At 40.5% G+C, this 19,820-nt stretch overlaps 1 protein-coding gene across 1 annotated transcript in view; it reads right to left on the reverse strand.

Annotated features, from left to right (window-relative positions):
- The window catches only part of si:dkey-215k6.1 (transmembrane protein 132C), a 216,077-nt gene extending 198,158 nt beyond the window's left edge, over window positions 1–17,919 (reverse strand). Inside the window, exon 1 of the mRNA XM_067521854.1 lies at window positions 17,071–17,919. Coding sequence (XP_067377955.1) covers window positions 17,071–17,152 — 82 coding nt within the window. The 5' untranslated portion in view covers window positions 17,153–17,919. The remainder of the gene's footprint in view (window positions 1–17,070) is intronic.
- Window positions 17,920–19,820: the final 1,901 nt, after the last annotated feature.

Here is a 19,820-nt window from a genome sequence, read left to right on the forward strand (position 1 = left end):
TTCCTCAAAATGGCAGCCAGCAGCTGTGTGGGCTATAAGGCGGTGACTGTGGACTGTGGACACTGCCAGAGACACAGACAGCATATCTGTTTGAGCTGGTGTGTGCGAAGAATCATTTATTTACCTCAGTAGTTCAACATTTTGAATCTGGCACAGAACTAACAAAACAAAGTGGGTGGCATGCTCTGCAGGAAGTCACAGAAAGTGTAAAGGTACATGTATTTGTACCATCCATACTGTAAAAGAAGCTAAAGAAGAAACAGTTTTATATCTAGAATTTAGTTTATTATACTACACTGATAACTAACCTAGCCGTGACTTAAAAACACAGGTCATACCAAACCAGGATTATTTTTCTTTATTTGTTGTCTGTTACACTCCTCACTCCACAATAATTCTTAAGTCAGAAATAAAAGCAAACGGGGTTGATTGGTTAACAACAAACTGAAACAATCCATAAAATGTATTGCACAGTTTTTTTTTAAGATTGTTTATTCTGGTTGAATTGACCTTTGGTTAAATTTGCGCTCCTGGAGAAGTGAATTTGTGCAGGTCTGAGCACAACAATTGCTCTCGTGTGGGGATCAAAAACAACCATCTACTTGATGTGGTCTCGGTCCAGTTCCAAACAAATTCTGAGGCGATTTGCTTGTGGTGAGAATGGGAGCCGACCTCGATTTATTTCACAACAGCTGGTTTAGCTGAACAGCCAGTTGACAGCACTGTTGTATTTTTTGTCTTCAGCATCTGCTGCAACATTGTGCTTGGTTAATTTTGCAGTTGTTCCATGATTCATAGCAATGTTTCACTCATAGGTATATTCACTGGTGCAGCGCAGGATCAACTTCCTAGGTTTACTTTTAGTCCCCAGATCTAGATTCTTGAGTGACTTCATGTGAGCCATTTTGATTGACTTTAATTTTTCTATGTGTAAAACGCGCTTACAAACTTTTCCAATGATTCGGACTAAAGCAAACAAACTACAGGTTACAGGTTTTAAAACGACAACTTAGTAGCATCGTGGGTAAACATGGCAACTATGGAATGTAGTAAATAAGTATCTAACTTCTCTGGAAGGATGCATAAATATTTACATAATATTAATATTGTTAAGAGCTGTGAGAGAACATTGTAGATTGTCATCAGACAGAGAGTAGCACTGAAAGGAAAAAAAAAGCAGTATACAATAGACTAAAGTTAAAATAGACATTTACAATTTCATGCAATGTAACACTGGTCACCTAAATAAACTGTACGCAAGGTCCCTATGCCTTTGAAAGTTTGAAATGGCTTGGTTGGAATTTTTCTATCGCTCACGATAATAGCAGGAGAAATTAATTTTGCTTGCTGTGTTACCGTTTCATAAAAATCCAACGCATAGTGTGTTCAGTTTTAAAGCATCTACTGTTATATACCGCATAAAGCTATAATGTTTTCTAATATTCCTGCAGACACGGCTTAATTGCAGCAGCAATTCAGCAGGAATGCGACAAAAATAAAAGTCAGACAATTGGTTTGTGATCTGTGTGATCATTCACTTTCTGAAAACTACATTTGCACAGAATTTGAAAATAAATGATGTTGATGGAACTGGAATCCAAAGAGGAACTTCATTATAAATGAACTCCTCACGAGTACCCCCAAACTCCACAGCCATCTGTCAACAGAGGGAGGAAAACTTCTCTCATTCATCAGCCAGATGAACGGATGGATAGAGGGATGAAAGTTGTGTGATCCCTGGCCAAACCTTTCTCCATCCGCCCTCCAACCCCCTGCACAGAAATCTCAGCAGCAGCCACTGGCAATGCCTGCCCAAGGTCACAGGGACAAAGTCGGGGGTAGAGGAGAGGGAGAGACAGCCAGGGAGTGCGTGCTCGTGTGTTGGTAGACGTGTGTGTATGTGAGTACATGTGTGCAATGGATGCTGTGTTCATGCAAGTATGTTAGTGTTAAGACCTTAGAGACAAGATAGGAAATAAAATTGTGTGTGTGTGTGTGTGTGTGTGTGTGTGTGTGTGTGTGTGTGTGTGTGTGTGTGTGTGTGTGTGTGTGTAGCACAGGGGGACTCCTGTAGACACGCATGCATCCGTTAGTGTGTAGAAAAAAAGATGGTTGCTAACTGTGCCACAACTCAGCAGGTTGGGCAACATGACAAAAAATAATCGCCTATGAACCACTGCACTAATGAGCCAAACACTCAGTCACACACACACACACAGCTTAAGCAACTCACTCTCATAGACACACTCATATACACTTGTCAAGACCAATTTATTCTTTGACCTACCAATGTGGACTGACCGATTACACAAAATACAGCCAATTAGCTTCAGATGATACAAACAGACACACTCACCTAATCCATACACGTGAAACTTTGCTGTACACCTGCAAAATGAACCTCTCAGAACAATATATACAGTATATATATCCACAGCAGGCTGCTGGATGTGCTCTGGCTGTAATGAGTGATCCATCAGGAGCCCCGCTGCCATGCAGAGGTCAAACCCATCAACCCTGAAGTCCACAGCCAGGAGGGTACACACTTCAGCCAAGAACCAATCACAGCAAGTCTCTCATGCTTCAAAGCACACCATAGGTCAGTAAAGAACAGGGGGGGGGGATTTGAACTTATTATGTTCATTATACAAAAAATGTAAAACTTGTCCACGTTTCCAACAAATGCCAAATATTTTGGTGTCACTTTTTAATTAATGACCTCAGATTCTAAGTAGAGAACAAATTGGAACCAACCAGCATTTTAATGAAGCGCCAAATTCAAAAATGTAATCACAACTTCAAAGATGTTAGCAACTGCTCCTTTGTGCAAGCTCCCAAACAGAAACAGTCCCTTTGTTAACTGACACTTGTATGTGACTTTGAACAAACTAATCACCACCTGAGATGAGCAGTAAGTTGGATAAAATTTAAACAAGTAAAAAAATTTTACTTCTGTCCTCTCTCTAGTTTCTTATCCTCATTCTCATTTTTCTAAATGGCTGCTCCCGATACATGGCACTTTGCACTTTTACAACTTTCTGCTGTTGTGTGTCCCTTGCTCCCTCTCACCCGTTCTCCTTCCAGTATCCTCTCCTCTTTTCCTCCTCACTGCCTTTGGGTAAACATTTGTCAATGTAACGTGAGTGTCTCAGGTAAAGATATGCAGATTAACTTAAACTCGTTTGCATAACGAGCTCTTATTTGCCAGTCTAATTACAGTGGCATGCCAAGGCCGTCCCAGAGCTGCCCTCGGGGTTCATTAGTGGGGTTCGTTAAGAGAATCTTTTTTCTAAACTGGCAGCTAATCGCTTCCTCCTTCTTTAACAAATAGTGGAGGCTGAAAGTCCTGAAAAGACTTCCACTAAGCATACAGCGATGTTGGTTTAAAGAAGACACACACACACACACACACACACACACACACACACAGGCTTGGTGAGCAAACACATTATACACTCACAAAACCACAATGTCCTTCTCAGCACATTATTCACACACAAACACACAGATACTTAGTACTTAAGGGACACAAGAGCTGGTCAATGCATCAAAGACCTTTCTTTTACATGCTTCAAATTTGTTCAAGGGAATGCACACACTGAGAATCAGGACTTGGGACACAAACAGAAGGTCAACGAGGCCTTAGTTAATCACAGTTGTCAATTGACAATTGAATTGATGAAGAAATGTATTGATCGCACGACACACACAAAAATGTGTACTTTGTTTGCTGAGCTAAGCCAAGAAATGATTTATTCTAAAAGACAGACCTAAAACACAGTCAACCACTGGAGCAGCAGCAGGTGGGGATGTAATCTTTCAAACCAAAATTACAAACAACACACTTATTTCTAAAAAAAAAAAATAATAATAATATTGAACTCATTATAACTCTGTATGGCAGATCAAAACACTGGTGTGTGAGGGAAGAAACTAATTCTAAACAGCACCTGATACATTAGGTGGGCTCTCCTCAGTTCAAAAAAATATTTTCACCAAAAGTGAGCATGCGAACATGTCAAAAAAAGTTTGAAAATCAGTTGAACTTGAAAGTTACACCAGTCATAAGAAATGGCAGTGCATCTTTTTCTCAGGTCTGTCAGAAATGTTGCGCAATATTGCCTGTGATAGTATATCATACGTTGAGCCAATCAGTTTGATGGCACCCCCACCTCAGTTTGATCAAGGAGGTCTGTTTGTCTAACACGAATGTGTATGAGCGTGATCAATTTGTTCAACCTGACTACATTAATAAGAACCGTAATTAGGATCACATACAAATTCACATCATCAGGATACTGATGTTCATGTTAGGCACTGCAGAGGCAAAAATAATAACACCGTTACTCTCAACAAACGGGTAAAGGTCAAACATGTGGTTCAAGATCTCTATACTAAGACTGAACGAGACAGGCTCTGAGAATAATGACTGACTACAGTCTGTTTCAGTGAGTCACTGTCTGTAATCACCAGGCTGTCAGTCTACAGATTTACAACAGATGTTGCTTTAGTTTCTTTCTTAAGCACAGCCTGATGTCAGATCTCACAGAGATTTCAATTTTCTCGTCCTTTTAGTTCAGCTTCTTAAAGCCTAGAATGCATTTTGTTTTGGCCTCTCAAAAAACATGTTGCAGCAATTCCTTAAAGGCAGCTGAATGTTGTCAAAAATGTCTATTTCTATTTGTAATCTGATGTGTTTTAGGTTTTCAGACTTCTGAAGGTATTCGTAACCCTAAAAGAGCAGCTACATTTTTTTTCCCCTTTTAGAGCTTCTTTAAGTTCATGAACGTTAAACTGTAAAGTGACTCGAGTTTTTCAAGTCAAACGCAAAAATCAGACAGTTTGACAAAAATAAAAAAAGTCTGTCTAATTACATAATAAATAACCTCATACAGCATTTTCATTCAGTTATTCTTTGAGCCTCGCCACAACACCATCTCAGCCTCCTCCCTCCCCTGGCTCTTGGTAGGCCTCAGGGATTGGTGCCCAAAAGCCTTACACCGTCTTCCTTTGACTGGTAGAGTGCAGCTGAGTTGAGCATGTTAAACGTTATGTAGATGGAGTCCTGAATCCACGGGAAGCTTTGTAAATAGTGGAAATCTCCACTGTAATGCCACCCTACAGGCTAAAAGCAGCACAGAATGAAATGTTAAATCTCTCTCTATCCCCAAACCCAGTTTATTTTTCTTCCTTCAACGAATAGCACTCCCTTTTCATTTCTTTGTTTTTAAAATATGTTTATCTCTTTTTTCCTACATTACTTTTTCTTCCCATGGTTTGCAATTAGTTCATTGCCTTCCCCCGTTCTCATTCTTTCACTACCTTTTCTCTTTTTCCTCTTCTCCCTCTCATCTCTTTCCAATCCCCCACCCCCATCCTTCCTTCTACTGCCCACAGTCTCATTTCACACTGCTACTTTTTTCATCCCCTTTTCATCTCTCTCTCTCTCTCTCTCTCTTTCACTTCCTCCATCTTTTCATCCCCTTTTTTTCCACAGTGCCCATATCATGGCCTGGTCTGGCCTTTTAATGTCTCCCTCTGCTACTCTGTCTTCCTAACTGTTTCCATTCTCTCCCTCACTCTCTTCGACTGTAGCTAATGTCATCAAATGTGTGCAGCAGCACTGAGCCAAAGAACCCCCGAACTACAAAAAAGCACAGCTAGGGAATGAAACATAAATACCTGTATGTGAACAAAAACTAATGAAGGTAATTGTACATGCAGAATTCTACAGTATACTGCAGACCTTACACACTAATCATACAGTGTCAGGTGTATGCTGCGACATTGTTGAACACAGTATTGAGAAAGTTACTCTCACAAAAACACATAATTACCTTATACTTCAGTATTATTGGCATTTTCCCCCTTTTCAGTGTTTATGTTTTTCCTTTGGTTCACTTTTTGCTTATTTAGCTCCAGCAGAAAAAACTACAGTAGATTCTCAATTCAGACACTCAGGACACTGTGCAATTTAGATTTCTCTTTACTTTTTACCCTATTTTATGCAGTGTTTGCAATACTGCAATTTGTTTAGCAAATCTGTAAATGGCTTGCAATAGGTCAGTCATGTCAAAACTGTTCTTTCACACGCCGTTCTTACATAAAGTAAACGTAAAGCATCAACACTGACAGAAATGGTTAAAGGTAGCTCAAAGGGGTACTCACTAATGCCTGTAAACAGTATGTGGTTACTTTTTCCTGCATCACAGATAGATAAATTAATACACACAATATACCAGTTTCATATCAAACAGATTACAGGAGAGAGTTAGAACGTTTTTCAGTATGTCATGCTTGGATACTTGGACACTCTAGACAGGTCTTCAACCACTCACACTCACACCTACGGGCAATTTAGAGTCACCAATATTAACCTAACACTAATGTTTTTGGACTGTGAGAGGAAACTAGAGTACCCTGAGGAAACCCACAAAAGCACAGAGAGGACATACAAACTCCACACAGAAAGACCACAGCTGGCAAGTAGATTCGATCTAGGGACTTTCGATGTAAAGTCATTTTAGTTTAAAATCAACCTTGTCCTCTGGTCTCTGGTATTGTTGCACACATATGGCTTATACAGGGCTGCCTCTCTGTCCTCTTTTTCTCTGAGTGACGTTCTGTTATTTACCTCAGTTATGAATGAGTCGGCCTTCATTTGGTTTAAATGACTAGACGCCTCACTACTGTAGTTTGTCCCTGTTTCAGCAGATTTAATCAGGAAAATGAACGCCTATAACACAATGTAAATGTGACTTTTTTTGAGCCCATAACAAACAAGATAAATAACAAAATCAGGCTGATGAGCTCAAATATCAACCTATTTTGTAATTGGTTCACTGTTTTCACAAATATTTCTACCATTATGAGATAGCAGAGTTTTATTTACAAATCTGTTTGAAGTAATAATCTTAAGGAAATAGGGATTTAATGGAAAGACAACCGATTAGAATCCTTAAACACAACACACCATATAATTTAATCTCCCAGCTGAAGAGCAAAAATTCACCAGCTGGTCCAGACTGTAATGGTCTAATCAGTCATGATGCCCAGTACTAATCCTTCTACTTTAGATCCATGCTTGGCTGTTACAGCTTTAGACCACTGATCAAGAGGCATCTGGACTGAAGCTGGGAGAGAAGAGAACAAGTGAGCAGGCACCTCACAGGATTGTGATGTGTCCTGTGAATACTCTGCTCCTTCAAAATCTACTGTTACATAAATTACTGGTTAAATAAAAAAATAAAAGATTTAGAACAAGCCAAATATGAACCCTTTGTGCAAAACACAGGGCCCAAGGTGGGCAATAGTAGCCTAAAGATTAGAGAAGTGAGCTGTTAGGTCACAGGTTCAATCCCCAAAGCAGCAGGATAAAATCTGGGTGGGACAAAAAAAAACAACAACACTTGTTTCCTCCTTCATCTACACGACTCTGGTGCCTTGAGTCAGACTGTTTCAGTGGAGCTGCTCATTGATCACAGTCGGTGGTTGTACTGGGCAGCTTCAGGTTGTGTGTGTGTGTGTGTGTGTGTGTGTGTGTGTGGGGGAGAGAATGAGATCAGGGCATTCCTAAAAAGAGAGAAGGCCTCTCTGCAAATCTACTCTGAATTAAAAACAAAAAAAAATTTAAATTTGTATTTTAAAAAGTCGAAAAAAAAAACCCCACTTAAAATACAGTTTATCTCAGTTAATCATGCACATACATGTACACTATCTCACAAATATACCACTAAAGAATAGGGCTTTTGCTCCATATACCTCCCAAGGACACGAGTGAAACAATAGATTGGATAATTGGTTTCTGTGCGCATCACTAACACAACACTCTTGCATTCTCTCTCGCTAGCTCTCCTTTTGCGCCCACGTGTGGTTTCAGGTTTGAAATCAATTTGGCTTAGATGAAAGTTTTCAGTTTCATTAGCTTGATCAAATGGAGCGCTGTTAACAGGCAGCGGTAATAGAAAATCATTTAAGGCCGAGCAGCTCACACACCCTCAAAGAACTGGTTAAGAGCTGCTCAGAGAGAGAGAGCTGCAGAAAGCAGAAAGAGGGAGGGGGGAGGGAGGAAGAGAGAAAAGAGAAAAAAGGGATGACAGGTGAGGAAATGTTGATGGGAGACAAAAAAAAGAGATATAATGTGAAAAAAATGGGGACGGGGTCTTAGAAAGGAGGGAAAGATCGGGAGATGAAGCCTGAGACATGATGGCAGGATAAGAAGTGATAAAGCAAGAAAAATATGGGGGTAGCCAATAGACAGGGGCCGCACCTTAAAAGAGAAAAAGAATAAAGACTAATGTGATGTCACAAATGTAAGATCCAGTAGGTGGAGAAAAGAAACAGAAAGATTAGGTGCAAGATTGATTGATGATCGCATAGGAATGAATAAATGAGCAAAAGTGTCACAATAAAGCCTTTAAAGAAAGAGAATGCAAAAAAGAAAGGGGAAAAAAGCAAAGAAAACAGAACTCAGTCTCTTCCTCTGGTGTGTCGGCTAAGTACTGGGCCATTAAACCCCTGTTATTGCTCCTCAGATGTTTGTCAGAGAAAAATTATGTTGTGATACAAGAACTAAATAAATGATTGGCTATCAAAAGACTCAGCTAGGCAGCAGACCGCCAGCTAAAAATTACCACTTTGATGAGGAAAAACAAATAGCAAATCAGTCATATATTAATACAGGGGAGGAATGCAGAGGAGGGGAGGAAATCTGAAAAATAGGCAGAAGACAAGTAATTCTGAGAGAGAATGATGATTACCTGATTGTATATTGAACAAAGTGTAGAGGGAAATCTGGTGCTGATTAGCTCAACCTTAAACCTGTAGATAGGACTTTTAGACCTACAGCAGTTACACACACATATGCACATAAAGACACACACAGACGTGCACAAAATTAGTTGAGCTATTCATGTTAATCTGAGGGAAATGGCTTGCTCATTAGCAAGACCCTTAAACCTCTCAACAGGCCTTTGAAACTCAGCCATCTCATAGTCAGAGTATAAATGCAGGCTCACACACGCACAAAACACACACACAGGCTTGTGTAGCAGTTTGACTCTTCACAACTATTCAGACTCATTTTTGACCTTCAGAAATTGCAGAATAGAGCAGAATATTCTTGCTAAAGAGCCCAGTGGAGAATTTATAGAACTCCAACCTAAATGACAAAGGGGGGAAAAAACTGTAAATGATTGGTACACTCTCAGTGTGGATAAGGCTTTAAAGAAAAAAAAAATGTAATCCCACAACTCTTGTACTTTCCTTAGGAGCCCCCTTAACAGTCCTTATATTTTCGTTGAAGTTTTACTTTAAGGGGTCTCCAACATTTTTTCTCTTGAGTGCTACTTTTACCAAATGAAAATGGCCAAGAGCTACAGTCGTGTTTTGTAAGATTTATTCTCATAGCTTATTTTAACCCAAACAAACCGATAAGTTGTTTTCCTGAACTTGTACAAAATGTTGGCATCCACAACTCACATTCTGTATTAAAACATCTCAAAAAAATATTTTTATATGTATTTTTGCATTTCGTGTGTGTGTATGCATTTCTATTGTATTCTCTCACTGGTAAAGGTTCTAGCAGCAGCTTTGCGAACGCCTGATTCGGTTTGGACCCAGCAGAGGGGTGAACATCTCTTGCTCCTAATGCAGCTGGGAGGGGATGCTGCACGAGGACTGGGCCGCATGCTAGTGATCTTGGACATCGGAGGGGCGTACGGCAGCAGTCGCTAAGTTGGCAACACAGAACAATTCGATTGACAACTAATTGTCAAATCAGCCTTTTGTTTAAAAAGGGGAGAGGACACTTACGGATTTGATTGGATATACATGTAAGTCGGTTTGCAGCGTGACCACTCAAATTTGACTAAGCAAGTTTTCAAATTTATGTAGGATTCATTAAGTGCTCGCGTGCAACGTGTTGGAGACCCCTGGTTTATCCTGCATCGCTGCATGCCCAGCCTCTACCTGTATCCTAACCATAACTTAGCCCTAACAGCATGACTTTTCAGATGGAGTGCATGTAGATACATCAACCAGCTCCTAAAACTCGAACACCAATTGCTTTTTGACATAAGACCTTTTAAAGTCTTCCTCAGATTATTTTTGCATTGTTCTGAAGATGGCAATTTGTCAATTATACCATCTTACACAGGATTTAGCTTTATCTCTAAAGTTCCTTTTATCATTTCTCACACCCCCACCTCTGTCAGGTTTTACCTCAATAATGAGTGTCATTTCCTTTATCACACTGGGACCGTAAAATAAGAGGTGGGTTAAGATGGAGAAGAACTAGTTTGGACAATGGTTACATTTTGGAGGCAAAAGGATTTACATATTGTTGCAAATGGTCACACTGAAAGGTGGAAGGAAACTCGGGTGGTCATGGAGGGGAGCAAAGCATAGCATGATTTAAATATGGATAGCATGACACATTTTGTTTTAAGTCACTTCTAGAAGGCATTCATAGCTTTGCACTCATTTGCACTCAAAGATTGAAACTTCTTTCCTTCCAGAAAGATACAATAACGCTCTAGACACTTTGGCAAGGTGTAGAAGAGGGTGTTTCCGAAGCATATGCACCATCCAGTAAGAATTCTGAAGTAGCCTGCTGCCTTAATACAAACCAAGCCTACAGTCAGCTGTGAGCAACATCTAGTTTTTGCAGTGTGTCCTGAACTACTGGCACTAGTCAGACCCCTGCTGGTGGCTTTTCAGCCAAATCAAAAGGCCAAGCTCATCCATGAGAGAGACCATTGACTGGCTGATCATCAGTGAAGAGTGTATGCATGGATGTTTTTTCTCCTTTTTCATCTTCATCACATCTGAACGAGCATATTTTTACTACTTGTACAACTTGTATGCTGAAACTGAAACCATCTGTGGTGATCAAGCCGTTGTTCAATTTGGATACATGCAGTCCCAGGTCTTCAATTTTCCCTTTTGAAAGGCAAATACAGATGCTGGTGTGGAGAGTTACTTCCTCTTACACAGGTGCAGAATGTGCATGCTTGGCTGTTGGCTGTGTCCAAGCATTGCTTTTGGCCCAGACAGAGGCGACATGAGGCAATGCAACAGTCGGCCTTTGTTGCTGCTAGTTTTTTGATGTCGGCTTGCTTTGTCTGTCTTTAGAAGACACAAATTACACCGAGTTCTTGAAGAGAGATCAGGGAGCTATTGGGATACACCCAGGAGGTAGCTGTGCAGGCTTTTCGCTGAACTACAGAACGTGGCCTTTTGAAACAGTTTAAACCTCGACACATCACACGTCCTACATCTTTTCAAGGCTAATGCACCCTTAATGCTAAGACATAACTCTGAACTTTATAAAATACTCTCTACGTGAAAATCTAAAAACTTCTCACAAAGAGATCGTACACAATAACCACTGCCTTTTTTTCTGACTGAATTTAAGCAGATTGTCCAATTTTTCACTAAAATACATTTATTAGTTGGATTTCATTTGGCATTTTTACTTTTGTTACAATAATATATGATTACAGGTTACATTCCCATTGTCCAAATATGTGTGACTATTTGTCAGTGTCAGTGTAAATATGTCCAAGCCCTGCAGCAAACTGTCTCCTTCCAGACAAGATTTACTGATACTGAAGGAAGGGACACGGCCGATGCATAGACTCTCAAGGGAAGAGAAAATCTCTCTGTCTTCAATCTCTCCATCTCTGACACTTCATCCTCCTGTGTGATGACAGAAAGAGTTGGTCTCCTTATGACAATGACAGCCAATTCTTTTCCTTATCATCCAGCTGCTTGAGTCTGTGGTTCCATGCCTCTGTGTATTGTGTGCTTGTGTGTCTGTGTGTGCATGCTCTTTCAACCCATCAAGTATGGAGGAACCAATTCTTTTCAAGGAGGAAGGATAATTTATCCAACCTGATATTAAAAACCATGTGTGTTTAATTTTTGGTTGGATGAATCCAGCAAAAATATATCAATTTCTTTTCCTTTTTTGTTGGTGGATGAGATACAATTGATAAAGGGTGACAAAATGTGGATTGTAGTGACATAGCTTTGCTGAACACTCTAAACCAAAGAATCAATAAACAGAACCTTGGGAAAACAAATTTTCCCAAGTATGCCTATATTTTTTTATATTTTCAATAATGAGCAGACTTCTAAAAGATGCTCTTTGGTTAATGTCAATAATGATATATACTGTAAAAATATGATATGGTTATGGGTTAACCACCTAGCAGCGCATAAAGTAGTTATAAAAAGCTCCACCTTTACCAACACTGATCTTTAACCATTATTTAAATTAATCACACACATTTAGCCATAATTACCAAAATCAGAATTGTTAAAGTGAAACACATTGTTGTCTTAGTTGAAAACTTTCACTTTTGTATTTTAAGTTAAATGTAGATCATCCAACTAGTACTTTCACTTTGGAGTGAAGTGAAGAGTGAAGTGGAACATTTTTAGGCCAATACTACCAACATACTACCACATTTTGCGGCTTGTGCAGCACTGTGGTAGAGTGGTTAGCACTTTTGCCTAAGTGCAAGAAGAAAGTCCTGTGTTTGATTCCCGGACCTGACGGGCTTTTCGGAGTGGAGTTTGCATGTTCAGTCTGCGCTTGTGTAGTTTCCCCCATCTGATCATCTGATACAATTTCATTGAACACCTTGTATGTATAATGAAAAATAAAGCACTTTACTGATCCAGTGGCCATGCTGACCCTTGCCCTCCATGATATTCTTAAGACCACTAGTGTTAATGTAGTAGATGATTGGTGTAATTTACCAATAGTACAAAAAATAAGTGTTTCAGTTACAGTCTTATACTGGTGGCCACAGAGCACTGTCAGTGGGGGTTCAAGCTTATGGGTAATTTCACATGCAAGGGCACCTGCATGTGAAATTACAAAATGTGAGATAGTTGCTCTTCAAATTTCACAAACTAGTGACCTTGCTGTCACCCTGCAATATCCAAGACATAAGATACGCAAAGTCGATTCTTGAAAAACCTGTAGATTGACTGGGGGAAGAAGAATGCAAGCGTGTTTCATATCCACTTCTTCTATTCTTCCCACTTTTGGTTTTCAGTGTCTTTATGACCTTCTCTACTGCATCTCTCTCTTGGTTTTGTCCTCTCACTGTCACCATGACAAAAAGATCATGTGAGGGAGCGAGTGAGCGAGTGAGACAGAGACACACAGAGCCAGAAAGAAAAGGGCTTACACTTGAAGAGTAGGATTTTCCAAAATGGTGTTTCACTACCTCACATACTCACATCTTATTTTACCTTGCTCCACAAACCTCATTGTTATAACAAGTAAAAGTTCATTTATCATTCTTAATTTACAGTTCTCTCTCTTGCTTACTTTTTTAAGCATAATCTTATTCTGTGTGTGAGTGTGTTTGAATTTGTTGCATTCGTGTGTCTGTGAGTACACATGCATGTGTGAGCATGCCAGTGTGTGCTTGACTGAGTCAGCAAGCCTGTGAATGAAACTAACAATGAGACACAAAGAAAGGCACAGACAGAGGGGGTTATCAGAAAGGAAAAGGTGAGAGACTACCTACCAGTCTGTCTGTGTGTGTGTGTCAGTGATTTTACGTCAGTAATTATTAATGCTCTATATTGCATGAGTAATGGTGCATAGTGCTGACATTCTGCTACAGGTTAACAGTGGTGTGCAAAATGCACTGAAGCACACTGGCATACACACACTGGCTGGCAGACACACACACACACACACACAGAGTTTGAACAGTGCAGCTCTTTTTCAGGGTTTGACATATAAAGTACAATCTCTGCCACATGGCTACTCTGGCAATGACAGCTGAAAAAGTTGAGACAATGTAAATATTAGTTGACAGAAAGCATTTCAAAAGCAGCCTCAACCAATCCAAAGGCATTTAGGGGAGCTACTGAGCACTCAGATAATCTGTTTAAAATTATGCAATTTAGAACATTGGTGAAACTGTTGATGGGGACTCTTTGAGATGTCTTGATGTAAATTCAGCTAATCAAAAGCAAAGTTTACCATTTGGTATGTTTGCAAATCTATGTAAATGGCATCTCTTATGCCAAGAGGCGAGCTTAACAGAGTACACATACATGCAAATGCACATGCAAGAACAAACAATATAAACAAAAAACAAACAAAGTACTAGAGAAATAATTGAAAGATTTTACTGTAATCATCTTGCAGGTATATAAAATTGTAGATTAGATCACATAAAATTACCGTGGATGCAATGAAAAGCAATGGCAAACAGGTACAGTATTTAGTTTGGATGCGTAAGTCATCAGCTTTATCTGAATTCCAATTTCTTTTAGCAGTTTATTTGAGCAGCATAGAAGCTACAGGCAGCTTCACTACGATTAGCTTCAACTCTAAAAACAGTACGGCCCAAGGCAGATACAGAAATTGATTTTTGTGAGTCTGAAACGATCTCTTATATCTGTCGTATAAAATTAAATAAAACTAAATTGATCCCAAAGGGGGAAGAATTTATGATTTTTTTTAATTTAAATGTATAATTTTTAAATCAGGACTCATTCCATTTGGTTTTTTAAAAAGACTGCTTCCTAGATATTTGCATTTTACAGCTGCAAAACAAACTTGTCAGTGCTCTCTGCTGGACAAATTATATAAATCTGTATCATCTTCTCTTATGCAATACCCTCATATTTACTGGTCAAAGTTATGATACCCATATATTTTTAACCTGATACATAGAAGTTAAACTAGAAATATATAAGCGCAGTAAAAAACTCCTATGCACCTGTTCACTTGAAAACCCCTCATTATGCATGCTTGCAAGAAACAAAAAATATGAGTAGAAGCAAACAAACAAAAAAAAAACAATACATCAATCCATGTGACAGAGTTGTTGATGCAAACTATAATAAATGACACATTCACTCATTGACTGCATGACTGTGTGGAGATAATTACACTGCTACCCACAGACTGATAAGATTACAGAGTAACTCATGCCCCCCCCCCCCAAAAGAACTGTTCAGCTTCTGAACCTTCAAGACCAAACTACCTGTTTGCCTCTGAACAGTGCCTCTCTAATGCTCAGCTTATGAACAAACCCACCATGACAACCTGCAGAGGACCTGGATGATGTAATTACAATGAAATCTGGTGACATGAAAATACAACCGCTACTCCGGGAATAATCAAATAATGACACTAATTGGTACAACTGGGGAGATCAGAGGCCAAAACACTAACTCTGTGACTAGATGTTCTGTGACATGCTAATAACAAAAAATAAGAGTGTAAGACTTAAACAAGTTTTCTGCTACTAGATTCAGATATTTAGGTGGACAACACTGACGTGTTACAGACAGCAGCCACAGTATAACAGCAGCAAGGTTGGTGTTTTGCTTTTTAAACAGCCTTGGGTTTCCATTACACCATTAGGACTACAGCTCCCTAATGCCCGATAAAACTGTTTAACCACAGCTATGTTGAAAAGAAGTGTACCTATGCATGCAAGTATGTAGACATATTTTCTGTGGTTGTGTCCCAAATCAAAAGCAAAGAGAGCCAGATACACTACTGGCCATCTTAACTACCAAGGGAGTTAATAGGCAGCAGTGAATGAGCAATATGCACTGTCGGACACAAGGTACAGACAGTCCCTGGGCAAAATTCCAATTTCCTGTATTTCATCCAAGAGAAGAGAAGAGAATGTGTTTGGTTGATTTCATCTTTTGGTTACTCAGGCGTTCTGCCTAGCACAGCTGTTTCCCTGCGCGTTGTGTCCTCTACGGTCGGTGTGCCGTGCGCCGTGGCCACAGCGACTACCGCGCACCGGAGCGCACAACGCAGTGACTGTTAAGTGCTCGGTGAGCCGTGAGCGGATGGAGCTGATTAAACTACACACATACAAGCGTGCGCACAGACACAGGAGGCGCTCACGGGAATGTGACACAAATTCTGAAGAACTGTCATTTGTGTGGAAAACGGAGGCGTACAAAAGCGCACTCAGAGGGCTTCAAAACCAAAATATCTGTCAGCCTTACTCATCAAGAAGAAGAAAAAAAGTGGGTGGTAGTGGTACCCGACCTGAATTCAGAATATCTCAGCCCTGTTTTAATGTTCTTGAGCAAAATAGTGACTCGCCATCAGCGCACACGGTAACACGCTCTGAATATTAGAATCTAATGTTGCCTCATTTGAGCTTTCATGATGGCACGCGAAAACAAGTTACATTCGCACATAAGCCATTTAAAGAATGATTTTATGAAGTCAGTGCTTGTAGGCGGACATTACAGAGATCTGACTTCTGTTTTTTTTTCTACATTACGTGCAATCAGTGAGGCTATACGTAGTTTCCCCTCAGTTCACTAATGACTTAAATGTCATCATTAACTAAAAGCGTTTCGGAAGCCCAACCAATCTTTCGCTCTCTCACACACAATTACCAAAAAAAACCTAAAAAGAAAACACAGGTTTAGATCGACCCATAATGGAACACCTTAACCCATCAGCGTTCTGAGACCTCAGCGGCCACATAGGTAGATCAGCCCCCGTCAAGTCTAGGTTTGCGTGTCTCAGTCATCTGAGCTCCGGCACAGTCAATGACTTAATATTCCAAACACACGCACTAATACAGGGGGTGTCAAGGTGAATATGGGCTCATCGATCGTCATTTGGATGACAACAAAAATTCAACCTACATCATTTAAATGTCCATATTAGTGGTAAAATGTTGGCACGCAATCTCAAGCCTGTGATCGCTGTGTGGCACAAAAGTGTCAACAGCTGGGAACTCAAACTTGCTGCAGACACAGAAGAAAACTGATTTTATGTTGGGTATACTCCCTGTTTCAGACCAGTTGCAAACACTCTAAACACCTCTTTTACAAAACCCACATGTCGACAACAACAATGAAATCAAGAATTAGAAAAGTTCATAGTTTTCTTAAAGATTATCTAAAGAATATGAAACAAGAAGAAGATTTTTTTAAATAACATAATGAGAGTGGGTGTGAGATTCCCGGTTTCAAATCCAAAACAATAAAAGTGACAACACTTCAACCTGGCAACAAGTTTTCTCGGGCACTGGCATCTCTTACCTTTCCACAGGAAAAGAAAGAGCACCGTCCTCCAGAACAGACATCCCACCAGCGTGCTTCCCCTTCTCCAGACCGTCTCCATCCCTCCGGTCGGTTAAAAACCACGGGGCTGTTCACCAAATCGTCACAATAGGATCTTTTATTTTTTTTTAATTTAATTTAGATATTTTTCCCTTCTCCCCTGACAGATTACGACCACGCCAGTGCCATCAATCTCATTTTGACCAAACTGCGCTCCCCGATGTGATTGACCTTAGACACCGCGCAAATGAGTTTTGGAGTAAACTATAAATCCTGTTTTTTTTGTGTCAGTGATAAAGAACAAACCCAAGTGGGTAATTCCGGCACAGACTGGCTTCTTTTTAAATCCACCCCCCCAAAAAAAAAGTCTGCGATGTGTCTCGTTTAAAGCCGGAACCGTATAACGAACCCGTTTCCTCCGTGGTGAGCTTCTTCCACCGGTGCGCTCCTCAGCTTAATTTATCCAAACTGGACGGCTAAAGCTTGGCAAACCTCAGTGTCCATCCTTTACCACACTTTTCTGTCATCTCAAGTTTAAACAGACCCGCAGAGTGGACCAGAAACTTCCAAACGAATGTAAAAGTCCTCTTGTTTTGAAAATCATCAACCAAGAAAACTCTGTCACTTAATTCTCATATGTTAAATAAAATCCAGTTCCGCTCGCCCGGCAGCAGCTCCGTCCGTTCTCCGTTCCCAGTCCTCCCTCCGACTGTTCCCCGACTATCCTCCTCTTGCGGTGCGTGTTATGCGTGTGTGTGCGCGTCTGGGCACAACTTGAGAGGCTGTATACACTCGTCCGCGGGATGGAGGGAGGAGAGGGGAGGACAGAAGAGGAGGAGGTCTGACGCTTCCAATAGCCGGCAGAAGAGGAGGAGGGAGAGGGGGAGGAAGAGGGGGAGGAGGCGGGACAGCGGAGGCTGTGGGGCAGAAGAAGGTGGAGGGTGGGGTGGAGGCGGGATTTGGGGATTGACATTTAAGCAACCAATGGAGGGTGTAGGAATTTATTTTGTTCTTTCCATTTTTAATAATTCCAGATTTCTTCATTTCTTTTATTATTTATTCATCCATTTACACACAGAAACCCAAGCCAAAACCATGCAGCAATTAAAATTGCTGTACAAATTTCAAAATAAAAGGGTAAAAAAACAAATAAACTAAAACAGAGACTATATGGGCATTAAATCTAACTACTGTCAACGAAACCCAGGTCAGATTATAGGTATTCAAGAGCCAGGTTAAATACATGTTAGTGCAAATGTTCAAACTAAGATTTAAAGTATAAAAGAAGATGATGTGCGTTAGGAAGAAGACGTTTCTCCGTGTGGTTTTGTGTGTGTGTGCGCGCGTCCACGTGTTGTTGATCCTTTCAAACCCTCCTTACATTATTCATACAAAGACACACGCTACACCTGTTCTCTCTGTAATCGATAGACGCCAACTTTGCACGAGCGCTCACGTACACACACACACACACAAACACACCTGCCTCCAGTGGCGTGTATCAGCTTGCACTACTGCAAAATGTGACACACAAGACACCCTGTTATAAAACTCATCCACTTTCTATTAATAGAGCGTGTGCGTGTGTGTGTGTGTGTGTGTGTGTGTGTGTGTGTGTGTGTGTGTGTGTGTGTGTGTGTGTGTGTTTTGGGGGTGGACTGATCAAACCAGAAGAGAGAGAACATTAAGGTCTTCCTTGAGTCCGAGACGATATTTCATAAGGCAGCGTGCCTGGTTCCCTTTGTCAGCTAAATGTGTAAAGCTAAAGAGATGACATTGTGACTTATTGAATTGCAAATCAGTACGTCGGCGGAGGGATGGGAGGATTTCCGGAGACGGCGATACGTGAGGCTCTCTGCCTCTCCACCTGTCTTGTCTGCACGGCCACTACGTAATGCTAAGAAGGAGCGAGAGCCCCCCCTAGTGTCCCATTGAAAGGAGAGACACTAAGTGGAGGCATTCGCAGGGGAAGACTACACATGTATCCTTCATCTGTCCTTAATCAGCAGTGTCTGAGGAAGCCCTTTGCCTCACTGAGACAATTGGAATTCAGCTGAGCCTGCATCCTGCTTTATTCCACTTGTCCCGTTTTATCTTTTGCTCACTTTCCCTAAACATATTTTTCTTGCTTACCAGTCACAAACAGACCACTTCTACAGTGTTACATCTCGGCAGCTGCCATTCATATGGAAAACAACAAAAATCAGTGTTTCCTAGGCCAGCCACAGCCACTGAACCATTCCTCATGGGACTGCAGCCAAAATAAAGCATTATCTCAGCAAGCATGCAGTAAAAAGTAATTCTTGTACAAATACCACTGTCTGTATACCAGTGAGGCCCCACTGGCTGTTGGAGGAAATCTGACTGAGAATAGAAAGGGTAATTACCTATATACGGTATTTAGACACAGAAAGATAAAAACACAGAAGATAAAAACACAAATCTAAACATATGTAAAACATTTTCACTTTACAAATCCAAAAGCTAAATGATGACAACACCAAACCATTTCAAATCAAGACATTATGTCACAAAAACAAACAGCATTCATCACACAGAGCTTTTCAAATCCAACTATTAACAGATGCTACAGTATATGATAAATGAAAAATAGTGGTCTTTCAAAAACTGGCTCTGATTCAGTGCCACACTCCTCACTGCAAGCTGACCATAGACCACTAACCTGTTCTACTTTTGCACTCTAGTCAGGACGAGTCCCTATGCAACAT

Source organism: Channa argus, chromosome 11 (assembly GCF_033026475.1).
Source record: "Channa argus isolate prfri chromosome 11, Channa argus male v1.0, whole genome shotgun sequence".
NCBI lineage: Eukaryota > Metazoa > Chordata > Actinopteri > Anabantiformes > Channidae > Channa > Channa argus.